Source organism: Ylistrum balloti, unplaced genomic scaffold, assembly GCF_031769215.1.
Source record: "Ylistrum balloti isolate Yb309-2 unplaced genomic scaffold, AGI_CSIRO_Ybal_v1 Utg370720, whole genome shotgun sequence".
NCBI lineage: Eukaryota > Metazoa > Mollusca > Bivalvia > Pectinida > Pectinidae > Ylistrum > Ylistrum balloti.
In genome coordinates, this window is record NW_026782428.1 from 102,992 (window position 1) to 125,429 (window position 22,438).

The 22,438-nt window shown below is 32.9% G+C and overlaps 1 protein-coding gene across 9 annotated transcripts in view; it reads left to right on the forward strand.

Moving 5' to 3' along the window:
• The window catches only part of LOC132557782 (sodium- and chloride-dependent GABA transporter 2-like), a 116,418-nt gene extending 95,786 nt beyond the window's left edge, over positions 1-20,632 (forward strand). For 6 of the 9 annotated variants that reach the window (XM_060222310.1, XM_060222311.1, XM_060222309.1 and 3 more), the window contains 10 exons: positions 403-509; positions 1,469-1,593; positions 4,340-4,366; positions 8,243-8,260; positions 10,814-10,926; positions 11,754-11,906; positions 12,475-12,571; positions 13,470-13,543; positions 14,020-14,193; positions 14,877-20,632. In XM_060222310.1, coding sequence (XP_060078293.1) covers positions 403-509; positions 1,469-1,593; positions 4,340-4,366; positions 8,243-8,260; positions 10,814-10,926; positions 11,754-11,906; positions 12,475-12,571; positions 13,470-13,543; positions 14,020-14,193; positions 14,877-15,107 — 1,119 coding nt within the window. In that variant the 3' untranslated portion in view covers positions 15,108-20,632. The remainder of the gene's footprint in view (positions 1-402; positions 510-1,468; positions 1,594-4,339; positions 4,367-8,242; positions 8,261-10,813; positions 10,927-11,753; positions 11,907-12,474; positions 12,572-13,469; positions 13,544-14,019; positions 14,194-14,876) is intronic. The other 3 variants (XM_060222313.1, XM_060222314.1, XM_060222316.1) reach the window with 3 other exon arrangements.
• Positions 20,633-22,438: the final 1,806 nt, after the last annotated feature.

Here is a 22,438-nt window from a genome sequence, read left to right on the forward strand (position 1 = left end):
AGTTTTCACCTTGATATAAGGGATGGAAATCTCGGTTTAAGCTGCCGTTTTCTGAAAACGAAAACAAAACAAAAGCGAAAATTTGTTTTAAAAAAATTAATCACCCAAACTTTAGCCTATTATTGTGCCAAATAGGTATTTGCTGGACAATTTTGAGAGATTCAAATCCTTCATTATGATGATATTGATATTCAAATTAACATTGTAATTACATCCAAATATTGCCTTTAATGATAAATATAAAACAGGTGTTGATTGATATAAAACATTTGTTTATTCAGACATCGTCACATAAATATTGAAATCAGTGCTGTTATCATTTACTTACTTCTCATACTAAGCAGATTTCTTTTGAAAAAATCGTAAATAGAAGCTTATTATCTTCATATTTCTATTTTCCAGGATTGGGAGAAAGGCTTCAGTCTTCTGATGAATTCGTTTCCAGTGTGGACAGCCATACCTGCCACTCTGGGCAAAATGACTGGACGTGGAAAAGTCAGTCGTAATCTGTAAGTCTTCATATATAATGGAAAGTTTGATGAAACAATCAAAAGAAACATCGACCATTTCGGTTTGTAATGCTATAGATAGTTGTCCTATGGCATCAACCTTTTAAGGTCAAGGTTATTCATTCAAAGTCAAGGTCACAGAAACAGAAATCTGATATTGTAATGACTGAATTCCTGACCAATGTTGACAAGCTAATTTCGTTAAACTGGTTTCAGTTACTCTGGACCATAATTTCTTGAGACCAATTTAAGGTCAATGATTGTAAAAAAAACACTTAAGTGAATGGTACCTCTCAGTACAGATTTTAGAATCAGATACAGTAGAGCTGCATAATAAATTTACTACATCATATATCCATTTCATACCTCTAAGACTCGTCTGAGATAGGAAAGTCCTAAATTTTGAAACCAGTAAAGTAGTTAACGAAAAACCAAAAATTGAAAGAAATGTTTTAACTTTAGATGTGGAGGTTCACTAACCCTATAATTCAATAGATTTTGTAATTTTCGTACGTCAGGTGTCATAAGTCAGTGTAATGACTCTTTTTGTGTGAACTCTGGCTTTCCTCCAACACCTGGCACTTCATTAAATTACCCTTAAGGACATTAAATCAGACAATCAGACTTCACAAAACTAACATTGTATTAACACAGAGAAACGAGTTAGTATTGAAGCATTACACCCCAAGAATAGGTTTTCAGTGTCCCTTTTCAGATTGAGAGAAAATTTCAACATTGTGTCCATTAATGAGAATATCTACTTATCACATAACTTTTCTGTTACCATTGTGATCACATACATTACATAAATTTTGTTATCACCATAGGTGTAATTTACCAGAGCTATGATGTCATGACTTTGTGACATCATGACTTTGTGACATCACACATTATGACATCATTAAATATAGATATGAAGTGAGAACATTGCCTATTAAGATTCTTTTCTGTTGCTACAGAGGCTGGCTACTCATTATACTAGTATACGCCTGTATAGTCCAGGTACCACAGCTGGCCATGGCTCCGTATCTAGGCAACCTGCTTGACAAAACCTCGTCTTCACTACCAGAGAGCACTTTCTTAGGTAAGGGTGATAAACTAGAGGGCTAAGGGAGATAACTCTGGTTATATTTTTAACTCAAATGAATGTATTTATGTATTGCACACATTTTGAATATTTGTTTGTTACTATTTATAGGAGACAGCGATATGGAATGTAAATATACCACAATGATACTGATACTTATAGTTTTCTAAACATTTTGATAAACAAAAATAATCAACAATGCTTTAAAAACATGAACTACAAAAATAAACTTTAGTTTGAAATTTACAATTAATGATAATGTGTGAAATAGTTTATTATAAGACAAATACTGTAGCCTGTAAATTTAGATATTAAAATTTAATATTTTCTAACCCAATTTAATTCATGTATAAGTGTGTGTAAACCTTCACTAAAATCCAGATTTTTGTAATGTTTGTGTCAGTCAGTTTACTTTGGGTGATTTGACTCACTTAAAACTTATGCTCTTTTTCTGTATCTGTTTCTATAACTAGGATATTGTTTTTCTAAGCTTGTTCCTCCACTTTGATTTGCTATTTTTCGATCAAAGTTTCCCAAATTACGAACAATTTGAGTAAACTTTTCTTGATTAAGGTTTTTGTTAAATAATTCTTTTGATTTGCTGTGTATATGATATCTTTATGTTACATGTATGATAACCCTGTAGTATAATTAATATTATTTTACATTATTTAGATCTTAATGTTTTACTGTCAATTAAGTTTCGAACTAACAGACATTTTTGATGAAATGTTGACACATCTTTTTTTTTTAATCCTGGACATTTTTTTCCAAAGAGTTTTTTATATGTATAAATAGGCAATTAATTTATTTATTTCATAAATAGCTAAAAAGGTTATCTTGGAAACATTTGAAAGATCAGTTTTGTAGATAGTCAAAAACTGCTGTAAAAATAGTTGATAGATTTATTTACCTTAATTGGTCTATATTATTTGCCCTGACTTTCTCTATTTAATATAACTTTTATTTGATTTTAATACTTTTTAGTTTTATTTACCAGTTTTTTTCTGTATATTGCTGCCTCCTGAATGGTCGTGGGTTTTGGTAGATAGTATGCATGAAATATTTCTGTTATATTAGTCTTATCAATGTTTCACAATCTGATTCTTGTTTTAACAACAAATTATATTACAAATGGTGTGTTACTCTACTGCGGGAAAAAAATCCTTGGAAATTCATTTTATTAAAGACATAGATTTTTTAGGCGCCAAATGGTTATTTTCAATTCATTATACATTTTTTTTTAATTTCATAAGATTTCTATGACCTATTTGATAGTCTTACAGAATTTTACCATTACTGATAACATGAAATCACAATATTTATAAAGGGAAGTAACTCTGCTTAAACTGTTAAATGTCATTACAGATAGAGATGTGTAATGTGGATGAAGTGTTATCAAGCATTTGTAAAATTCTGTGAAATTTGTGGCACATACAGAAACAGGAATGTGAAACATTAAATTTCAGGGTTGGATCAATTAGTATTGTGATGTTGTTGTTTTTCTGTAAAATACGGCCTTGTAGTTATTGCCTGTTTAGTTGTAGAAAATACCTCAAATAGATACTGTAAAAAGTTGGTATTCTCCAGAAGGGGGCTATTTTTCACAATTTTTGAGGATCAAATAAATCTCATGAAAATACAATAAAGAAAACATTTGTTTACTTCATGAGTTTTGCCGTTACATGAACCTTGTGTGTCAAGCTTTCAGTGAAACTATGAAAATTTGAATCACCTTAAAAAACAATTTTTACTGTATTTCTATATAAAAACTGCATTTTCAGTAGTTTTAATTCTATTGTTATCAAGTTATATTTTAAGTAAACGTGACTTTACCTTAAACTTCATTGCCTTGTGATTTTAATTTCATTCTACAAATTCCTCATATTTTGCGGTAAAATATCTATTCCACCCCGAGATAAAATCATTTTAGAGAAGTTTAGTGACGTTTCTTAGTTTGATGCTTCAGCTGCTTTTAGAGAAATAAGAAAAATTTTAGTTTTAAATTTTTTCCCTTTTTTCTTTACTTGTTTAGATAATATCTAGATATGTACATCAAATTCAGGCCTGATTATTTGTCACTTGTTACCTTAATCATAATAGTAAAATCTTCATATGGACAAGTTTTCAGTGGAATTATGAGTTTTATAGTGACATCAATAATCCTTCTCAACCCACATTATGATAGTGGACTGAACCTTACCTAACAAACCCCTGTGCTATTATGTTTTCGAGGGATGTAAGGAATTTAAGCTCTTACTGATTTAGGAGTTTCAAAATTTCGTTAGTTTTTTTATGTTTTTATCAATAGCATGCAGGCTGTCGATAAAACCGGAAATATTTATTGGTTTCAATGTGATTGGTCTGTACTGATCATTTCTATCATTGTTAATAAGCCAGACTCCTGTTATCCATTAAACTCTACAGGTATCACATCCCTCTTATTTTCAGATGAATTGAAAAGCGCAAAGAAAATATATTTTTTAATTAGTCAGAATTTTTCAATATATTTTATTTATTAATTTGTGATCTTTTGAATTGCAGGACAAACAAAAATTTCTCTTGTTGGAAAATTTTTGCCTTTTGTTGTCATTAAATGTGTAGATATTGATGAAATTTAACAATATGGCTATAAGGTTTGGTTAATGATATCATCTCTTTATCAAACTTTACAGATTTTTGTCAATGGTGAAGTAGCTGAAATGTTGGCAGTATTTTTACAAATTAACATTTTGAATTGCAGATTTCAATAATGTGGGCAGTTCTTCAGGTAAAGAATTCCATGGTTTTGGACAGTTCTTGCACACAGAGCTGAAAACTATAGTCCCGTACACAATCCTCATCTGTATCTTTTCATTTATAGATTTATTTGCACTCAAATTCATGCATGGGAAAATTGAAATTAACATCAACAAATCAAAAAATAATCATGCATGATTTTGATCAGTTTTATTTACAAATTGATATAAAAACAAAAATTTGGTGCTGCAATATAAATTTTTTGATCCAGTGTAATGAGAGTAAAATTGTCTCAAAGAAATATGGACTCATTTATGTTAAGAATGAGTTTTATGTACAATTTGTATCAGAGATTTTGAAACTCCTAACATTTTTTTGTATATATATCTTATACCCTGCCTTTTCCATTATGCAGAAAAAAAAGTCGTCAGATATCTCTCTTTATACAGAACAAGTGGTCAGATATCTCTTTATACAGAACAAGTGGTCAGATATCTCTCTTTATACAGAACAAGTGGTCAGATATCTCTCATTATACAGAAAAAGTGGTCAGATATCTTTCTTTATACAGAACAAGTGGTCAGATATCTCTCTTTATACAGAAAAAGTGGTCAGATATCTTTCTTTATACAGAAAAAGATATCTCTCTTTATACAGAACAAGTGGTCAGATATCTCTCTTTATACAGAACAAGTGGTCAGATATCTCTCTTTATACAGAACAAGTGGTCAGATATCTCTCTTTATACAGAAAAAGTGGTCAGATATCTCTCTTTATACAGAACAAGTGGTCAGATATCTCTCTTTATACAGAACAAGTGGTCAGATATCTCTCTTTATACAGAACAAGTGGTCAGATATCTCTCTTTATACAGAACAAGTGGTCAGATATCTCTCTTTATACAGAAAAAGTGGTCAGATATCTGTCTTTATACAGAACAAGTGGTCAGATATCTCTCTTTATACAGAAAAAGTGGTCAGATATCTCTCATTATACAGAACAAGTGGTCAGATATCTCTCATTATACAGAACAAGTGGTCAGATATCTCTCTTTATACAGAACAAGTGGTCAGATATCTCTCATTATACAGAACAAGTGGTCAGATATCTCTCATTATACAGAACAAGTGGTCAGATATCTCTCTTTATACAGAACAAGTGGTCAGATATCTCTCTTTATACAGAAAAAGTGGTCAGATATCTCTCATTATACAGAACAAGTGGTCAGATATCTCTCTTTATACAGAACAAGTGGTCAGATATCTCTCTTTATACAGAAAAAGTGGTCAGATATCTCTCATTATACAGAACAAGTGGTCAGATATCTCTCTTTATACAGAAAAAGTGGTCAGATATCTCTCTTTATACAGAACAAGTGGTCAGATATCTCTTTATACAGAACAAGTGGTCAGATATCTCTCATTATACAGAAAAAGTGGTCAGATATCTCTCATTATACAGAACAAGTGGTCAGATATCTCTTTATACAGAACAAGTGGTCAGATATCTCTCTTTATACAGAACAAGTGGTCAGATATCTCTCTTTATACAGAACAAGTGGTCAGATATCTCTCTTTATACAGAACAAGTGGTCAGATATCCCTCTTTATACAGAACAAGTGGTCAGATATCTCTCTTTATACAGAAAAAGTGGTCAGATATCTCTCTTTATACAGAACAAGTGGTCAGATATCTCTCTTTATACAGAAAAAGTGGTCAGATATCTCTCATTATACAGAACAAGTGGTCAGATATCCCTCTTTATACAGAACAAGTGGTCAGATATCCCTCTTTATACAGAACAAGTGGTCAGATATCTCTCTTTATACAGAAAAAGAAAAAGTGGTCAGATATCTCTCATTATACAGAACAAGTGGTCAGATATACAGAACAAGTCTCAGATATCTCTCTTTATACAGAACAAGTGGTCAGATATCTCTCATTATACAGAACAAGTGGTCAGATATCTCTCTTTATACAGAAAAAGTGGTCAGATATCTTTCTTTATACAGAAAAAGTGGTCAGATATCTCTCTTTATACAGAACAAGTGGTCAGATATCTCTCTTTATACAGAACAAGTGGTCAGATATCTCTTTATACAGAACAAGTGGTCAGATATCTCTCTTTATACAGAACAAGTGGTCAGATATCTCTCTTTATACAGAACAAGTGGTCAGATATCTCTCATTATACAGAAAAATGGTCAGATATCTCTCTTTATACAGAACAAGTGGTCAGATATCTCTCATTATACAGAACAAGTGGTCAGATATCTCTCTTTATACAGAAAAAGTGGTCAGATATCTCTCATTATACAGAAAAAGTGATCAGATATCTCTCATTATACAGAACAAGTGGTCAGATATCTCTCTTTATACAGAACAAGTGGTCAGATATCTCTCATTATACAGAACAAGTGGTCAGATATCTCTTTATACAGAACAAGTGGTCAGATATCTCTCATTATACAGAAAAATGGTCAGATATCTCTTTATACAGAACAAGTGGTCAGATATCTCTCTTTATACAGAGCAAGTGGTCAGATATCTCTTTATACAGAACAAGTGGTCAGATATCTCTATTTATATATAGAAAAAAGTAATCAGGTATTATTCCAAAGAGATTAAGTCATGAGATATCTTGTATGAATTAGAAACTCATGTAAGATCTATGAAGACTGGATGGTGGTACCAACATAGAATGGATTTACTTAATTAGATACAGAAATCAAATCAAGTCTTGTGATGATTTCAGAATATCAAGTTATACAATGGATGTGATACATTCTACACAACATCAAGTGTAAGATACTAAGATCATATCCTTTGTGAGAAATACCGAAGTAAATGAAACTCACGTTTATTTTCCATCAAGACAAAATTTGTAATCACCTTTTCATACTTTGGAACATTTATTTATAAAATCACAAAAATATTATTAAGCATGTCATATTACACAGACATTATTTGGCGGTTGTGTGATATAACTTAAATATCACGAGATATATAACTGTGTGATATATAGCTGTGTACACTGGCTTGTCCTTGTAAACCTTTTAACAACTCATTGTCAGTGATTGCTTTGTTACTCCCGCTGTACATGACCATCATGGAGATATTTTGGTCAACACAACAGATCCTGGAAGGGAGATAAAAGTGACCCTTCTGAAGTTTCGTGTCCGTTTGTCCATCTTTCTGTATTGAAATTCTTTACTCTCTCGATCTACTTTTATAATTGGATATTAAATGGCATTGTTATTGTTCCCATGGTGATAATGTTTTCAAATCAATTTTGGTTTCATGAATTCCATTTGATCTTTATACAAAGTTTTATGAAAATGTCGCTTGTTTTGGAAATCATTGGCCTTCAATTCAGTTTTTCACTTTGCTAATTTCCTAATGAGTTATTCCCCTTTAATGGAACATTTTTAAGATAAAACTGTAGGAAGGAGATATTAACTATTAATTAATCAGCAATTCTGTTATAGAATGAGGTATTATGAAGGCCTAAGGTTTTTAACACTCTTTGTCCAGCTGACACAGCCTATCCATGTGCTTTAATGTTTATGTTAAATATTTTAATATATCATGTATTTTTACTCCTTCACACTACACGCTTTACCTGCCTACTTCTCCTCACTGAGTTAAGTACACAAAAAAATAGGATGAAAAATATTCATAAATTGTTATCATCATTTTCTAATAAACATATTGTATGTAATACCATCAGCAGAAACTCCTAGAATGATAACAAAAAATTACCATTAGTTGATCTCCAATATTTTTATTTGTTATTGTGTGAAGGTGTAATTAAGAAAGTGATATGCTTAACTCCTTGTTATTATTAACACCACATGTTATTGAAATGATGATTTCTGTTTCATTTGGATTCTGCGCTCACTCACAGGGAGCACTGTAGACATTTGTAAGTTGTCTCCCCTGGATGTTATTAAGTTGTCTCCCCCTGGATTTTACTTGCCCTTTAGTCTATCCTACCTGTCAATATCTATATAGTTTTCTTATCTAAATTAGCTGCTTTTGTACAATTATACAGCCTGGGGTTTTGAGGTAAATAATTCCATAAAATTTGTGTTGAAGTAGCATTTTGTCTCTGGTTTTAAAGCGAAAAATGAAAAAGTTGATTATCACATAAATTTGAAGTTTTAATCATTGTAACAATAATTAGTTTATAGTATGACCTTGTAATGTCACGTATATTATTAGTATTTTTTGTTTAAAGATATTTGAAAAATACAAATTACTTGATGTATGTGATGTTAATGTGACATTTTCTTCTATATCCGTAACAAGCTGGTAAGGCACCATTTAAATCTGACCTAGTTTAAAAATCAATTTCTGGATCATTTGAAAACAAATAAAACGGCAGTACATTTTCGAAGACACTGATATTTTGAACAAAAATTCTTTTTAATGTATTTCTGAAAATATCACTAAGGGAGACAACACAGACCTGTACAGTATATGGGAGGAACTTGATTCTGACGTTTGTACTGTACTGACATTTTGTAATTGCAGAAAACATTGTACAGTCTAAGTTGCACTAATACAAAATATCTGTTAATCATAACTCAAACATCATTTCAGTATTCAGTGAAATATAAACATTGATATCTCTCAATACCAGCACTTAGTTTTTCCCAAAATGACCAGAATCAAATTTGTCATCCAGTGAAAGCTGGAATGTATAGCTGTGTAAGAGAGGTTACTCAAAGTTTGCACCTGCCAGGGTATTATTTATAGAGCTCCTTTTTCACCTCCCACCATGTTTCTCTGGTGATGTCTTTCCTCAGGCTTTATGTGTTGTCAGAATGATGCATGGCCTCCTTATTTGATCATCAGTTTATACGAGTAGTTGAATTGTGATTTGTATTTTTTGGTGGTTTCTCTTTTTTTTGCTAATATTTCTTTCAATTATTTTGAATGTGCAGTTTAATAATTTAGATGTTTGTTACTTCTTGAAATTATTTTTCAGTATGAGATATGATAATACTACATGTATGATTTTTGTTGACCTGGAGGGTTTTTTCACTAATACAATGAGATTGTCAGGTAAACACTAGACCTGAGCAGGTAGAATTCTAAGTAAATCTATCCAACAGTATGTTACTATAGAAACAGATATAACAGTTTACAACAAGGTTACTAATACATGTACAGTGTATGTAAAATCATTAATTTTTGTGGGCATTTATTTTTGTTTAATTTTTATAGTACACTTTATCGACAAATTTAATGTCTATGATATCAGCAGATAAAAGTGGACATGGATTATAGTACTAATAATCCACAAAATCAAGGGCCATCAAAAGTGTATATTTATGGAAAACCATGGAATTTTAGTCCCACAAAAATATTTAATTTTACAGTATGAATATTTACAAAGTATATCAATGATGTGTGGGTTTAGTGTATCAGTGCATTTTGAAGTACTGTAAATTTTCTTTTTTTTTTTGGAAGAGAGGATGAAAAGCAAAAAAAATTAATTCATTAAAAAGCAAAATTAATTAATAAAGAAAACAAGAGACCATTAAACGACTTCCGCTAAACGTCATTTTTCTTCATCATTTAGTAAAAGAGCATTTTGTTTACTTCTGAAATTCGTTAACAACGTAAAAAATATAAAACCAGGAAAAATATTTTTTACGGTAATTGTTATAAGCCTGATTTATGTTTGTATACAATACTAATATAACGCACCATACCTGTAAAACTCATTATCTTTTATTATTTATATTTTTTATTTTTCATTTTCGAGATTAAAATCACAAAAAAAAAAAAGAAAGATAGATTGACAGCAAACCTAGTGGAGAAAAGAATAATTCATTTCATGACTTTCCTATCAACTACTTTAATTTTTATAAAAGAGAAAAACTTGAAACATCAGATACAACAACAGTTAAATTTTTGAGTCAATGATACAAAATCTATCAGATTGTCCTTGGGAAAGGAGGACATCTTATTGTCTACTTGTTAACTTAATGTATTATAGAATGAAGGACTAATATTGTTGTGAATCCCTCAGTGTTTAGTAAGATTATGATGAATTTCTAGGTATAAAACCCTGTAGTATCAATACATGGTATCTACATAGATTTATCAGTTATTATAACAAACCTGGCATTACCACCATCTACCATTGTTTTGTCAAATTACATTAGAATCTGTTCATAAAATTTAGTTTACTATCAAACAGTCAAAAGTATCAAAATTCATGGTGGTATCAAGGTCGTGACCTTAACGTCTGACATCAGACATTATGTTACTGGTGTCAAGGTCGTGACCTTTATAGCTGACATCAGAGATTATGTTACTGGTATCGAGGTTATGACCTCTCTGACTGACTTAAGAGTTTATGTTACAGGTGTCAAGGTTGTGACCTCTATGCCTGACCTGTGTGTTTATGGAACACTTATTAAGGTTGTGACCTCTAGATCTGACCTTTGTATTTATGTTACAGGTATCAAGGTCGTGTTCCAGGCCATGCCAGCAGCCTTCTCTATACTCAACATACCCAAAGAGTATGCCATGCTCTTTTTCCTGTCTCTCTTCCTCAGTGGAGTCATGTTCCTGGTAGGAGAACTTGTAGATAAACAGAGTTATCTTTACTAGTAATCAAAACTCATTTATTCCTATGTCAGAGGGAGTACCTTCCTTTATCATAAGGAGTGTCTCCCTGTGTCATAGGGAGTGTCTATGTCTTGTAGGGATTGTCTCTCATTGTCATAGGGAGTGTCTCTCTGTGTCGTAGGGACTGCCTCTAAGTGTCATAAGGAGTGTCTCCCTGTGTTGTAGGGATTGTCTCTCTGTGTCATAGGGAGTGTCTCCGTGTCATAGGGAGTGTCTCTGTGCCATAGGGAGTGTCTCCCTGTGTTGTAGGGATTGTCTCTCTGTGTCATAGGGACTGCCTCTAAGTGTCATAGGGACTGTCTCTCTGTGTCATAGGGAGTGTCTCCCAGTGTCTACTTTTGTCAAAGGGATTGCCTCTCTGTGATGTAAGATGTATAGTATGATGTATCTCCCAGTGTTGTTTGGAGTTTCCCCCAGTTATTTTTGAAGGTTAAACACAGTTGATGTGAAAGACCAATTAAGTGAGGTGTTGTAATATACACACCCTCCCCTTCAATCTAGGTGAAGGAAGTTTGGTTACCTGATTGAACATGATAATAGAAGGGGGCACCTGCCTGCCCACTGGTGTTTAGTGAAGTGTTCTTCCTTCCCACAGTAAGAACCTTCAGGCTCTTTAGGCCAACAAGAATGATTCATAAAAGCTTTTTTGTTGTATAAAAAATCATTTTTATAAATTGATGTGAAAAATTTAGTAAAATTGCTTAATTGATTAATGGGTTGGCTGAATAGATTGAGTACTAATACTATATATATACTGTTTTCTGTTACAGTCGGTTGGGATGCTGACAATCGTTGACAATATTTGTGACAGTCTGTTCTCCCGTTCATCACGTTTATCGTCTCACAAGATAGTCGTCAACTTTGTCATCTCATTTGTCATGATTGTACTTGCCCTGGGGGCAGGTTTCATCCACATGACCCAGGTAACTATACATATGACCTAAGCAATTAGCATACCACCCCTCATAACCTAGGATATTATCATACCACATCGCTCAGGTAATTAACATTCACATGACCCAGATAATTAACATACATGTTAATATGACCCAGATAAATGACATACAGACTAACATGACCCAGATAATTAATATACAAGTTAATATGACCCAGATAAATGACATACAGACTAACATGACTTAGATAATGTACAGTTGTTTAATTTTGCAGGGCTAATATTTTGCAGTTTGCCTAGCTTGTGTAAATTCACAGGGAGAATATTTTGCAGTTTGCCTAGCTTGTGTAAATTCACAGGGAGAATATTTTGCAGTTTGCCTAGCTTGTGTAAATTCACAGGGAGAAAATTTCACCTTTTTCTATACACTTGTGTCAGTATACAGAATATTTACTGGGTATTTAATTTATCGCTATTTTCGATGACTGCAAATAATACCAGCAATATCATACCTTACAGAATTAAGAAGTTTGTTGACTACTCTATACAATATTGTAGACGTGGTCTATAATAACTATTAACTCTACCTGTTGTAGGCGGGCATGTACTACACAGTGCTGATGGACCAATCTGTCCTCAGACTTCGCTTCATCACCGTGGCACTTCTGGCATTCTCCATTATCATAGTGTATGGTAAGTTGTCACTATGGTATTAAAACAAGGTTGTCATGGTATTGCAAAATAGGTCATCGCCGTGATATTAAAACTAGGACATTGTCATGATATTGAAACTAGGTCATCATCATGCCATAGAGATACTGAGGCCAATGTTGGGAAAACAATGCATTCTACTGATCAGATAAATTGTTATTCCTGAAGGTAGAAGATACAGAAATATTCTTTTGGGCCAACTGACTCGTTGATGTCAGCTTGAGAGTATGAGGGTGAGTTTGAGAGTATGAGGGTGAGCTTGAGAGTGTGAGGGGTGAGCTTGAGAGTGTGAGGGTGACCTTGAGAGTATGAGGGTGAGCTTGAGAGTGTGAGGGTGACCTTGAGAGTATGAGGGTGAGCTTGAGGGTATGAGGGTGAGCTTGAGAGTGTGAGGGTGAGCTTGAGAGTGTGAGGGTGAGCTTGAGGGTATGAGGGTCAGTTTAAGGGGTGGGGGTCAGCTTAATGGGGTAAGGGTCAGCTTAAGGGGTAAGGGTCAGCTTGAGGGTGTGGGGGTCAGTTTAAGGGGTGGGGGTCAGCTTAATGGGGTAAGGGTCAGCTTAAGGGGTAAGGGTCAGCTTGAGGGTGTTAGGATCAGTTTAAGGGGTGGGGGTCAGCTTAATGGGGTAAGGGTCAACTTAAGGGGACGAGGGTCAGCTTAAGGGGTAAGGGTCAGCTTAAGGGGTGAGGGTCAGCTTGAGGGTGTGAGGGTCAGCTTGAGGGTGTGAGGGTCAGCTTGAGGGTGTTGAGGTTCACCTTGAGGGTGTGAGGGTTATCTTAAGGGGTGGGGGTATGATGAAGTAATACAATACCAGATATTTCTTATGTTGATGATTTCAGGACCAGATTTCAGTTGGTATTATAAAGTTTTTCCATTTTACAGTAAGAAATCGTTTTGCTGTAGCAGAAAAGGTACTGCTGAGTATATGGTGTATACTAGCTGCCATAGGAGCTACAGTAAGTATCAGGGGAGATAACTCTGTAACTTTACAATGCTAGACTACATAAACTGTATATTTACTATATTTTTTACTAAAATCTGTTTCTCAATAAAGTTTCCTTTGCATAGAGATTTCAACAGAAAATTGAAAAAAAGGGATATTGAAGCAATTTTGAAAAATATATTTCAATTGAAATGATTTTGTATACTTAATCTATTTTTTATTTTGAGTACAGCTGTTTGTGCTGAAAGTATGACTCTAACATACTATTTTATCACATTAATTGTGTTTTCTGAATTAATAATATAGCAGTTATTGTTGATACTCAAATTGATTGATTGATTGATTTGCTTCTTCATTTATCTATTTATTTAACTCAGACTGTATCAAATTACTTGTTTGGACAAGATATGTATCATAAATGTTTTAGGTGTCAGCAAATGTAATATTGTTTTTATGTACAGTAAATAGCACCTTTCTCCTGTTTTTCAGGGCTTTTGGCTGTACTCATTTATCATCACCAAAAACATCCCCATTAGTTACGCTGGTCACCAAGTGTCTGATCTCTGGGAACTGATCAGCTGGTTACTAGCTGGTGTGCCATACATTGCCATCCCTGCAGCGGCCATTCACAGCTGTATGCTGCACGAGGGTGACTGCAGTGAGGTAATTATCTCCCCTTGCTATTCATTTTGCGTTATACATGTATTTAGTTAACTAAATTTATAAAAGCTAATCATCCATAGGGTATAAGGGGTCACCTATCCAACCAGGTGGGTTTTCCCCAGGTACTTTTGTTTCCTTCCACAACAAGACTTCTCACATGTTCCATCCGGGCCAACAAGAGTGATCTATATAAGCTTAAAGCTTTTTTGCAATTGTTGTAAAATAAATAAAGTTTATGTTTAGAAAAAGTAATCAGCCAATATATTATTGACCAAATAAGGGATTTTTGAATTATGATTATGGAAGTGAGCCGGTAATACAAAATATATTTGACAATATAACAGACAAGATGTTGAACTACAATCGAAAGGTTTTACCCAGGCTGTTATCTATTGTGAGATTTGAGCTTTAAGTATCATATTTTCACTTTAATTCAGTAAAGTACTTGCCTTTTTGCTTGTTTCCCAGGTTTATAGGTATTATTCAGTGTAATCTCTGTGGATTATTTTACATTGATTTACCTCTAGAGAATACCATAAGAAGCTACTTTTATTTATAATATGAACTATTTCACTTTGGTTAACATATACTTGTTTAAGATGTAATAGGGTTTAATTTCAGTATTTTACAGTTAAATATGTTGTCATTTTTGAAATCATTCTGAGACCTTCTTCCTTTTGCAGAGGTCCCGTTACCTCCTGTGTGGCGGTGATGAAGACGATGACGACGAGGAAGAACCAAGGAATTATGATGGTTATTTTCCTACTGAGCCGACGGCTCCACCTTACAGCTATATGGACCCTGGTGGTCAACACTACAGCCATTCTCTGTACCCTGTAGATGATCTACACAAGGCGACCTACGACCCTGAGATGGAGCCACTAAACTCTGACGTACGGACAAGTCGCATTTAGATATCACACGTTTTGAATAGGAATTTGGTGGCTTATAGACATCAACCAAAATGAGCAAAGACTCCACACAAAGGGGCAGATAACTCAAGTGAAAAGAAAACCACATGATGGGATATTGTTACTGTGCCCTTATGAAATGAGATTAATAGGAATTCAGTTGATCCCTCTCTACAAAACGTCAAATGACTGAATATTATATCTCTTGTTTACACAGACTACAATGAAAGGAGAATAATCTTCGGTAGAAGAGTGTATATAGAGTGATCTCCCTTTGAATAATGGAATTAAACTGTATTTGAAGTTATCAGGATGTGTGGATTATGTACAGTATCTGATGTAGATCGGTTGACCACAAATCATGAATTAATCTACAAAAGATGTGCCAGTGAATTCCTGCTATCCCTTGTTAGAGCTTAAAGTCTGTGGATGGAGTGAATCCATGGGCAGATAACTCTTCAGGATAGATGAATCCTTGTGAAATGAATGGAATTATTGTTTATCTTCTCAGCATTTGATGTTAAAAGGTTCATATTATTGCTTTTTTACTGTTTTAATGATGAAATTTTATAATAGAATCGATGTTCAGAAAGAAAGTTCTCTGGAACAGCAACAAGTGTTACACTACAGCAGTGTGTCAGACATGTTGGAGGAACTGTCATATTGTGTGATTTAATGACGGAACAAATCTGTGACACAAAAAAATGGATCTAGTCAATGTCTGTGTTTTGATATATTGTCAAGGGAAGGCAACTAGGGCTCTACCAGGGGAGATAATTGCTGGCAATTTTCACACTTCTGAAAATGTTTGTTTGGTGTAAAATTATGCCAATTATGATTTATGGAAAAACAACTGAATTACGAAAGTATTGGAGATGACTGCTGGGAGATCAAATGTTACAAGATAATGTAATCATGACTGTGACAGATATATTTCTCCAGGGATGCTGTGTACTCTGATGTAGGATGCGACTCCAAAAGCTCAAAGGGGAAGTAACTCTCTAATATCAAAACACTCAGGCCATCATACTATGCCATACACCACAGAGGCATCTCAAATCACCATCCTGCCTTTTATGGAGTGGTCAAAACTGAACAAATTGTGAAAATAGACAGACAGAGTTGGTGCAGTTTTGGCAGCATCATTGTCCCACCAATTATAATAAATGATGAAATGTTTGCCTTCTGTAATCTCAACAACCTTTATACAAGGGAGGTAAATGATGTAACATCTTCTAAGTAACAAAGGAGGCAATCCAAATAGACAAATTGTCATAGAAACTGGCCTATGTAGCGGGATCTGCCTATAAAAGTTACAATTAGAATAGAAAATCGTCGGGAGAAATTTAATCACATCATCAGATTTCCTAAAGCAAGCAAACTACTTGGGTTTTTTTTTTTTTTTTTGTTGTTGTTGAGAAATTTGATTCTTTTCTTGGTAAAGGGTCATAATTCAGGTCATTGATGTAATGCTGGCATGAATAGATATCTATATTCTCTCATCAGTGTCTACAATTTGTTTATATGTCACTGCCAGTGTAAGCTAACTGCTAAGAGAGTTCAAAGTTCAACTGTCAGGCAACATCAGTGATTGACTATTGAAGGTCAAAGGTTAACTGTCTGAAAAAGGTCAGATGTTGATTTAATCATTCATTTTTGTATCATATACATTCAGTGCAAATGATTTTTCAGAAATTTATAGATATTATCACTGATAGTGTGTATTGAATGTTGAGATTTTTTTATAGCTGTTGGATATGTTCTAATATTGTGTGTATAATTACAGTGGTTACACAACTGTAATGTAGAGAATTTATCACAGCCAACATATATGGGAGAGTTTGATAGATAAATTACCATATATGGGAGAGTTTAATAGATAAATTACCATATAAGGGAGAGTTTAATAGATAAATTACCATATATGGGAGAGTTTAATAAATAAATTACCATATAAGGGAGAGTTTAATAGATAAATTACCACATAAGGGAGCAATCAATATTTATAGATAATTATAGTCTTATCGTTCTTAAATCATGGATTTATAATGATGTTTAAAGTAAACTTTTTCAGAGAAAATCAACAAAACAAAAGATTTCTGTACAATTCATAGTTTGCCTTTGAAGTCAGCCAAACATTAATGCAAAGTTTAGTGAAGACAAAATTTCAAATTACCAGAAAAGAATTTTACACTACAGTGCTTCACAAATTGCTTGTGAGATGTAAAAAGTTTTGGTTCTGTTTTATTTTGGCCTGATTTGACAAGGAAGTAAGTTAGAATTATTTTTGTCACCTCAGGAAATGGTTTTATAGACGTTCTAAGGTCTAAAAATCACATACCTAAAACAGCTAGTCATATGACAACTATTATTGGTAGATTTAGCACTGAAAAACTTGTTATATATCTTATTTGTCCAGTTTGAATTTTCTTTTAATTTTATGTTTAGAGATCTTTTTGTCGGATATCCTTAAGATTCAAAAGTTTGTAATATTCTTTTGTAATTTTGAAGCACAAAAAATTTTTTTTTTCTATTTTAAAATTTAAAGACTTATTTGAAATTTTAAATCAACATTTTTTTTTTTTTTTTTTAAATCATATCAAAGACCTTTTTTAAAAATTTCAAATCTACAACTTTTTTTTTCACTTTTTAAAATCTTAAATCAATGACTTTTTAGAAAAAAATTTAATCAAAGGCTTGTTTACGAATGGAATGCTATCACTGTCATTTGGAATAAACTAACAATGTTACATTAGACTGTTTATTTATATTGATAGTTTATAAAGAACAAATTACTAACAATAGATAAGTACAGTAGTATATAGAGTCTATACATGAGTTGTTAAACAACAGACATCTGTGATGTAGGACCAAGTTTGATCAGAAGGTAATCACAGTAACATGTGACAAATATTGAAACTTAATTTGTTCAAGCAGCACTTTTTTTATCCAAAACGTGGTTGTGAAATGGATAGAGATAATTCTTGTCTATATAAATGTTACTTTCCTTACATAAAGCTTTTATCATTATAAAACGATGGCTTGATGAGGGAATTAGTTACAAAATACTCATAAATTTATGTCAATCTACTGCTATCACATATAGACGACATAGTTACCTCAGCTCTGTGTCTTATCATTATCTTCACTTATAACATGAATTTAATTTAAATTTGTGTTCAGATCCATGTCAACGAATATCCATTTTTAACTGTCATTTTATTGAAAATTTTAAGACTTTTTTAAAAGGTTATTGGACATCAGTGATCAATTGAGGAAGGTTTTCGTGTTTTTTTTAAGTTGACCGGTAAAATATCAGAGATACCAGTGTCTTACTGTTCATTTGTTTTAACAAAGTTGTCATCAGTTCATTAAGTCACTCATGATATGATTCTGTATCTTATAGAATTGATACATTTTAAAGTTTTTAAATAAACGTATTTGCTTTAAAATATTAACAGTAAATAAGACTACATTATCCGTGTATATACTAGATATAACTAACACTATAACGACAGTATTATTTAAATGTTTTATTCTTTCGTAAATCAATAAATAAACAAAAATTAGGATGCTTTATTAAAATAGATATTTTGAATTCATAAAATGTTGTATGGTTGGCTTCTCAGAATATTTTTAAAATTACTTTATTTTGTTGTTTAGCAGGTCAGTATAATGTCAGAATATTTATTTATCAATGTGTAGCTAAAGTAACGTATGTTAGGTGAAAATTTTACCCTCAGATTTCACAGATTTTAGATACACACACATATGCTTTAAATTTAATTTTGATGTAGTAAAAGTGGATCTAGATTTGTAATACTACAGATATAACAGTTTAAAGGTTTAACATTATATTACAGGTTTAAGTGTTTGTGCATTAATATGTTAAAACATTGAATGGATCTTGTCTCTGTCAACATCCAACTAACTAATTAGAATTAAAGCTGATACCCCATTTCAGTAGGGATACATTTACACGTCATTATAGATACAGTGATGTTTGTTAGAAACAGATATCACCATTATATAAGTAAAACATGCAGTTTAATTAGAAAAACCACTTAGTATTTTCTTGTATTTGACTTACCAATTTTATCTCATTTTACCCTATTTCAGTTATGTTGTGTTTTTTCTTTCCTTTTTTTCTTTAATGTAAAATATTGAAATGGTTAAGAATTTTTTTCAAATGAATTTATTGTAAAAGAACTGACATTTTAATCCAAGACAATTTTGTTGATATTCACTACTGAGAAGTAAGTTTGGTACCAGCTTATGTGTTGTTGTAATCAGGTACATGTTTTATAACAGGAGTGCTAGTTATAGTTTGTCAGTATTTTCCATGAATGCGTATAGATTTTTCCTCAATGTGCAATAACCATTCCATATTGACCCTAACACCCCTGGTATATTCTGTCGGTCAGAATCAACCCCGATAAATACGGGATTTTAGTGAGTTACGTATCAGTAGATTTGTAATGTTTTTGCTGAATTGTATGTAAATTATTTTTTTTAATCGACTACAGAATGAGGTAGGCTGGTTCAGTGTGTAGGTATTCATGGGAGAAACACACCATCATTATTAATGTAACTTTATTTCAGTAATGGTAATTTATTAAAATGAAATTTAATAAATTTATATGTGTTATTAAAAGGAAAACACATAATTTGAGTTGCTTTTGTGCAATGTTATTTTGAATTTTTACATTTTTTCACTATCAAAGCTTGAGCTGAATGGTGGAAGGTGAAACACACTCATGGACATGACATCACTATACACATAATTCCTTCTAAAAAAATTCATTGTATTTTAATTCTGTGGTTTGTCTGTAGCCGCGAAAATAAGGAAATTTCCACACAATGAGCAAGTCATATTTAACATCACTGTAGATTTTGTAACTTCATTTCAACATTACTAGGATAATTTTTGGCAGTGTTACCTACACAGATGCATTTCTTGTCATAGCGGTTTGAAATGAAGAGTGAAAGTGTTTACAAGGTCAAGTGCTTTAAAACAATCCTTGTTATGCTGGATTATTTTGATTATTTTAATTTTTTAAAAATGATTTTAAATCCAGATAAAAAGTCATGAATCCAGCTCTTGAGGCATTTTTCACACTTTAAACAGATCATGTTATCAGATATCAGGTGGCCCTAACAATATCAGGTGAGTTGGCCACACTTGTATTGGGTTAAAAGAAATAACAGAAAAAATCTTCTGAATTCAAGTGAATAATATAATGTGCAAAAACTATTTAAATTTGAAGTATGTCGGCAAACATGCTTTCACTAAAAACATTACAGATTCTTTTAGTTTTGATAAAGAAATCATTAATGGCCTGAAATTCTAAATCTAAAATTATCACCCATCATATTCTGTTAAAATAATTATTGTGTACAAGTGTAGCTTGAGTGTGTCATACTTAATTTCACATAAAAGATATTTAAACAACATAAAAACACTAAGCTGGATCCTTGTTGGAAGGGTCTTAATCGATGTGGAGTTTTAACTGTTTTCGTGTGAACCTTACCATACTACAGTACACATCTACAGTTCTCAATAGTAGGGGTACATCTACAGTACATCTACCCTCATTACAGTACATGTATCATCGTCTTTTACTACTTTGTATATAAATCTATATCTATACAAGAGTTTACAGTACATCTAAATTGTACATTTCACCCTCAATACTACAGTACATCTGTATACTACAGTACATCTAATTTTACAAAGTACTTTACCCTCAATACTACAGTACATCTACCCTCAATACTACAGTACATCTACCCTCTATACTACAGTACATCTACCCTCTATACTACAGTACATCTACCCTCAATACTACAGTACATCTACCCTCAATACTACAGTACATCTACCCTCAATACTACAGTACATCTACCCTCTATACTACAGTACATCTACCCTCTATACTACAGTACATCTACCCTCAATACTACAGTACATCTACCCTCAATACTACAGTACATCTACCCTCAATACTACAGTACATCTACCCTCTATACTACAGTACATCTACCCTCAATACTACAGTACATCTACCCTCTATACTACAGTACATCTACCCTCTATACTACAGTACATCTACCCTCAATACTACAGTACATCTACCCTCTATACTACAGTACATCTACCCTCAATACTACAGTACATCTACCCTCAATACTACAGTACATCTACCCTCTATACTACAGTACATCTACCCTCTATACTACAGTACATCTACCCTCTATACTACAGTACATCTACCCTCAATACTACAGTACATCTACCCTCTATTACTACAGTACATCTACCCTCAATACTACAGTACATCTACTCTCTATACTACAGTACATCTACACAACCCTCAATACTACAGTACATCTACACAACCCTCAATACTACAGTACATCTACCCTCAATACTACAGTACATCTACCCTCAATACTACAGTACATCTACCCTCAATACTACAGTACATCTACCCTCAATACTACAGTACATCTACCCTCAATACTACAGTACATCTACACAACCCTCAATACTACAGTACATCTACCCTCAATACTACAGTACATCTACCCTCTATACTACAGTACATCTACCCTCTATACTACAGTACATCTACCCTCTATACTACAGTACATCTACCCTCAATACTACAGTACATCTACCCTCAATACTACAGTACATCTACCCTCAATACTACTACTCAAATTCCATAAAATTAAGGTAAAGTATGAACAATAGAAAGATTTACACAGAGAACCCTGAAAAAGTACAAGGAGAATAAGACCATGTGTTCCGGAAGAGTAAGCGTCTTCTGCTTCATTGACGACACCTGCCATGTAAACCTTGGTCAATCCAAGTAAGTAATGTCATGTTCTTAAATGAGAACAAGGTAAAGTTATGAAACAACAGGCGAAAGGCCTGGGCAACAAAAACACCCAAGTCTTGTTGGCAAGATAGGGGGATCTCAACATTCAGTGCAAAAAAGGTGCTGAAGTTTGCAAACACCCATGTTCAGAAAAAAGTTATATTATTTACAATGTCCCTGCCTGATGACATCTCCGTCAATTTGGTAAAACTTTGTGTAGGAGTGGTGGTGGTGGGTACATCAAATCCCTACATCATCAAGGATGTTTTTTGCCATAATCAGAGTGAAACTCAATAAAATACCTGGTAGTTTCAATATCATAATATCAATATCAGAACTTTGATCATGTTTTCCTTGAGAAACAGATTTATCCAACAAGAACAGGAAGCTGATACATTACAGTTGTTACCCAATATTGTAGGTTAACTGAAACCAAGGAATATTTGTACT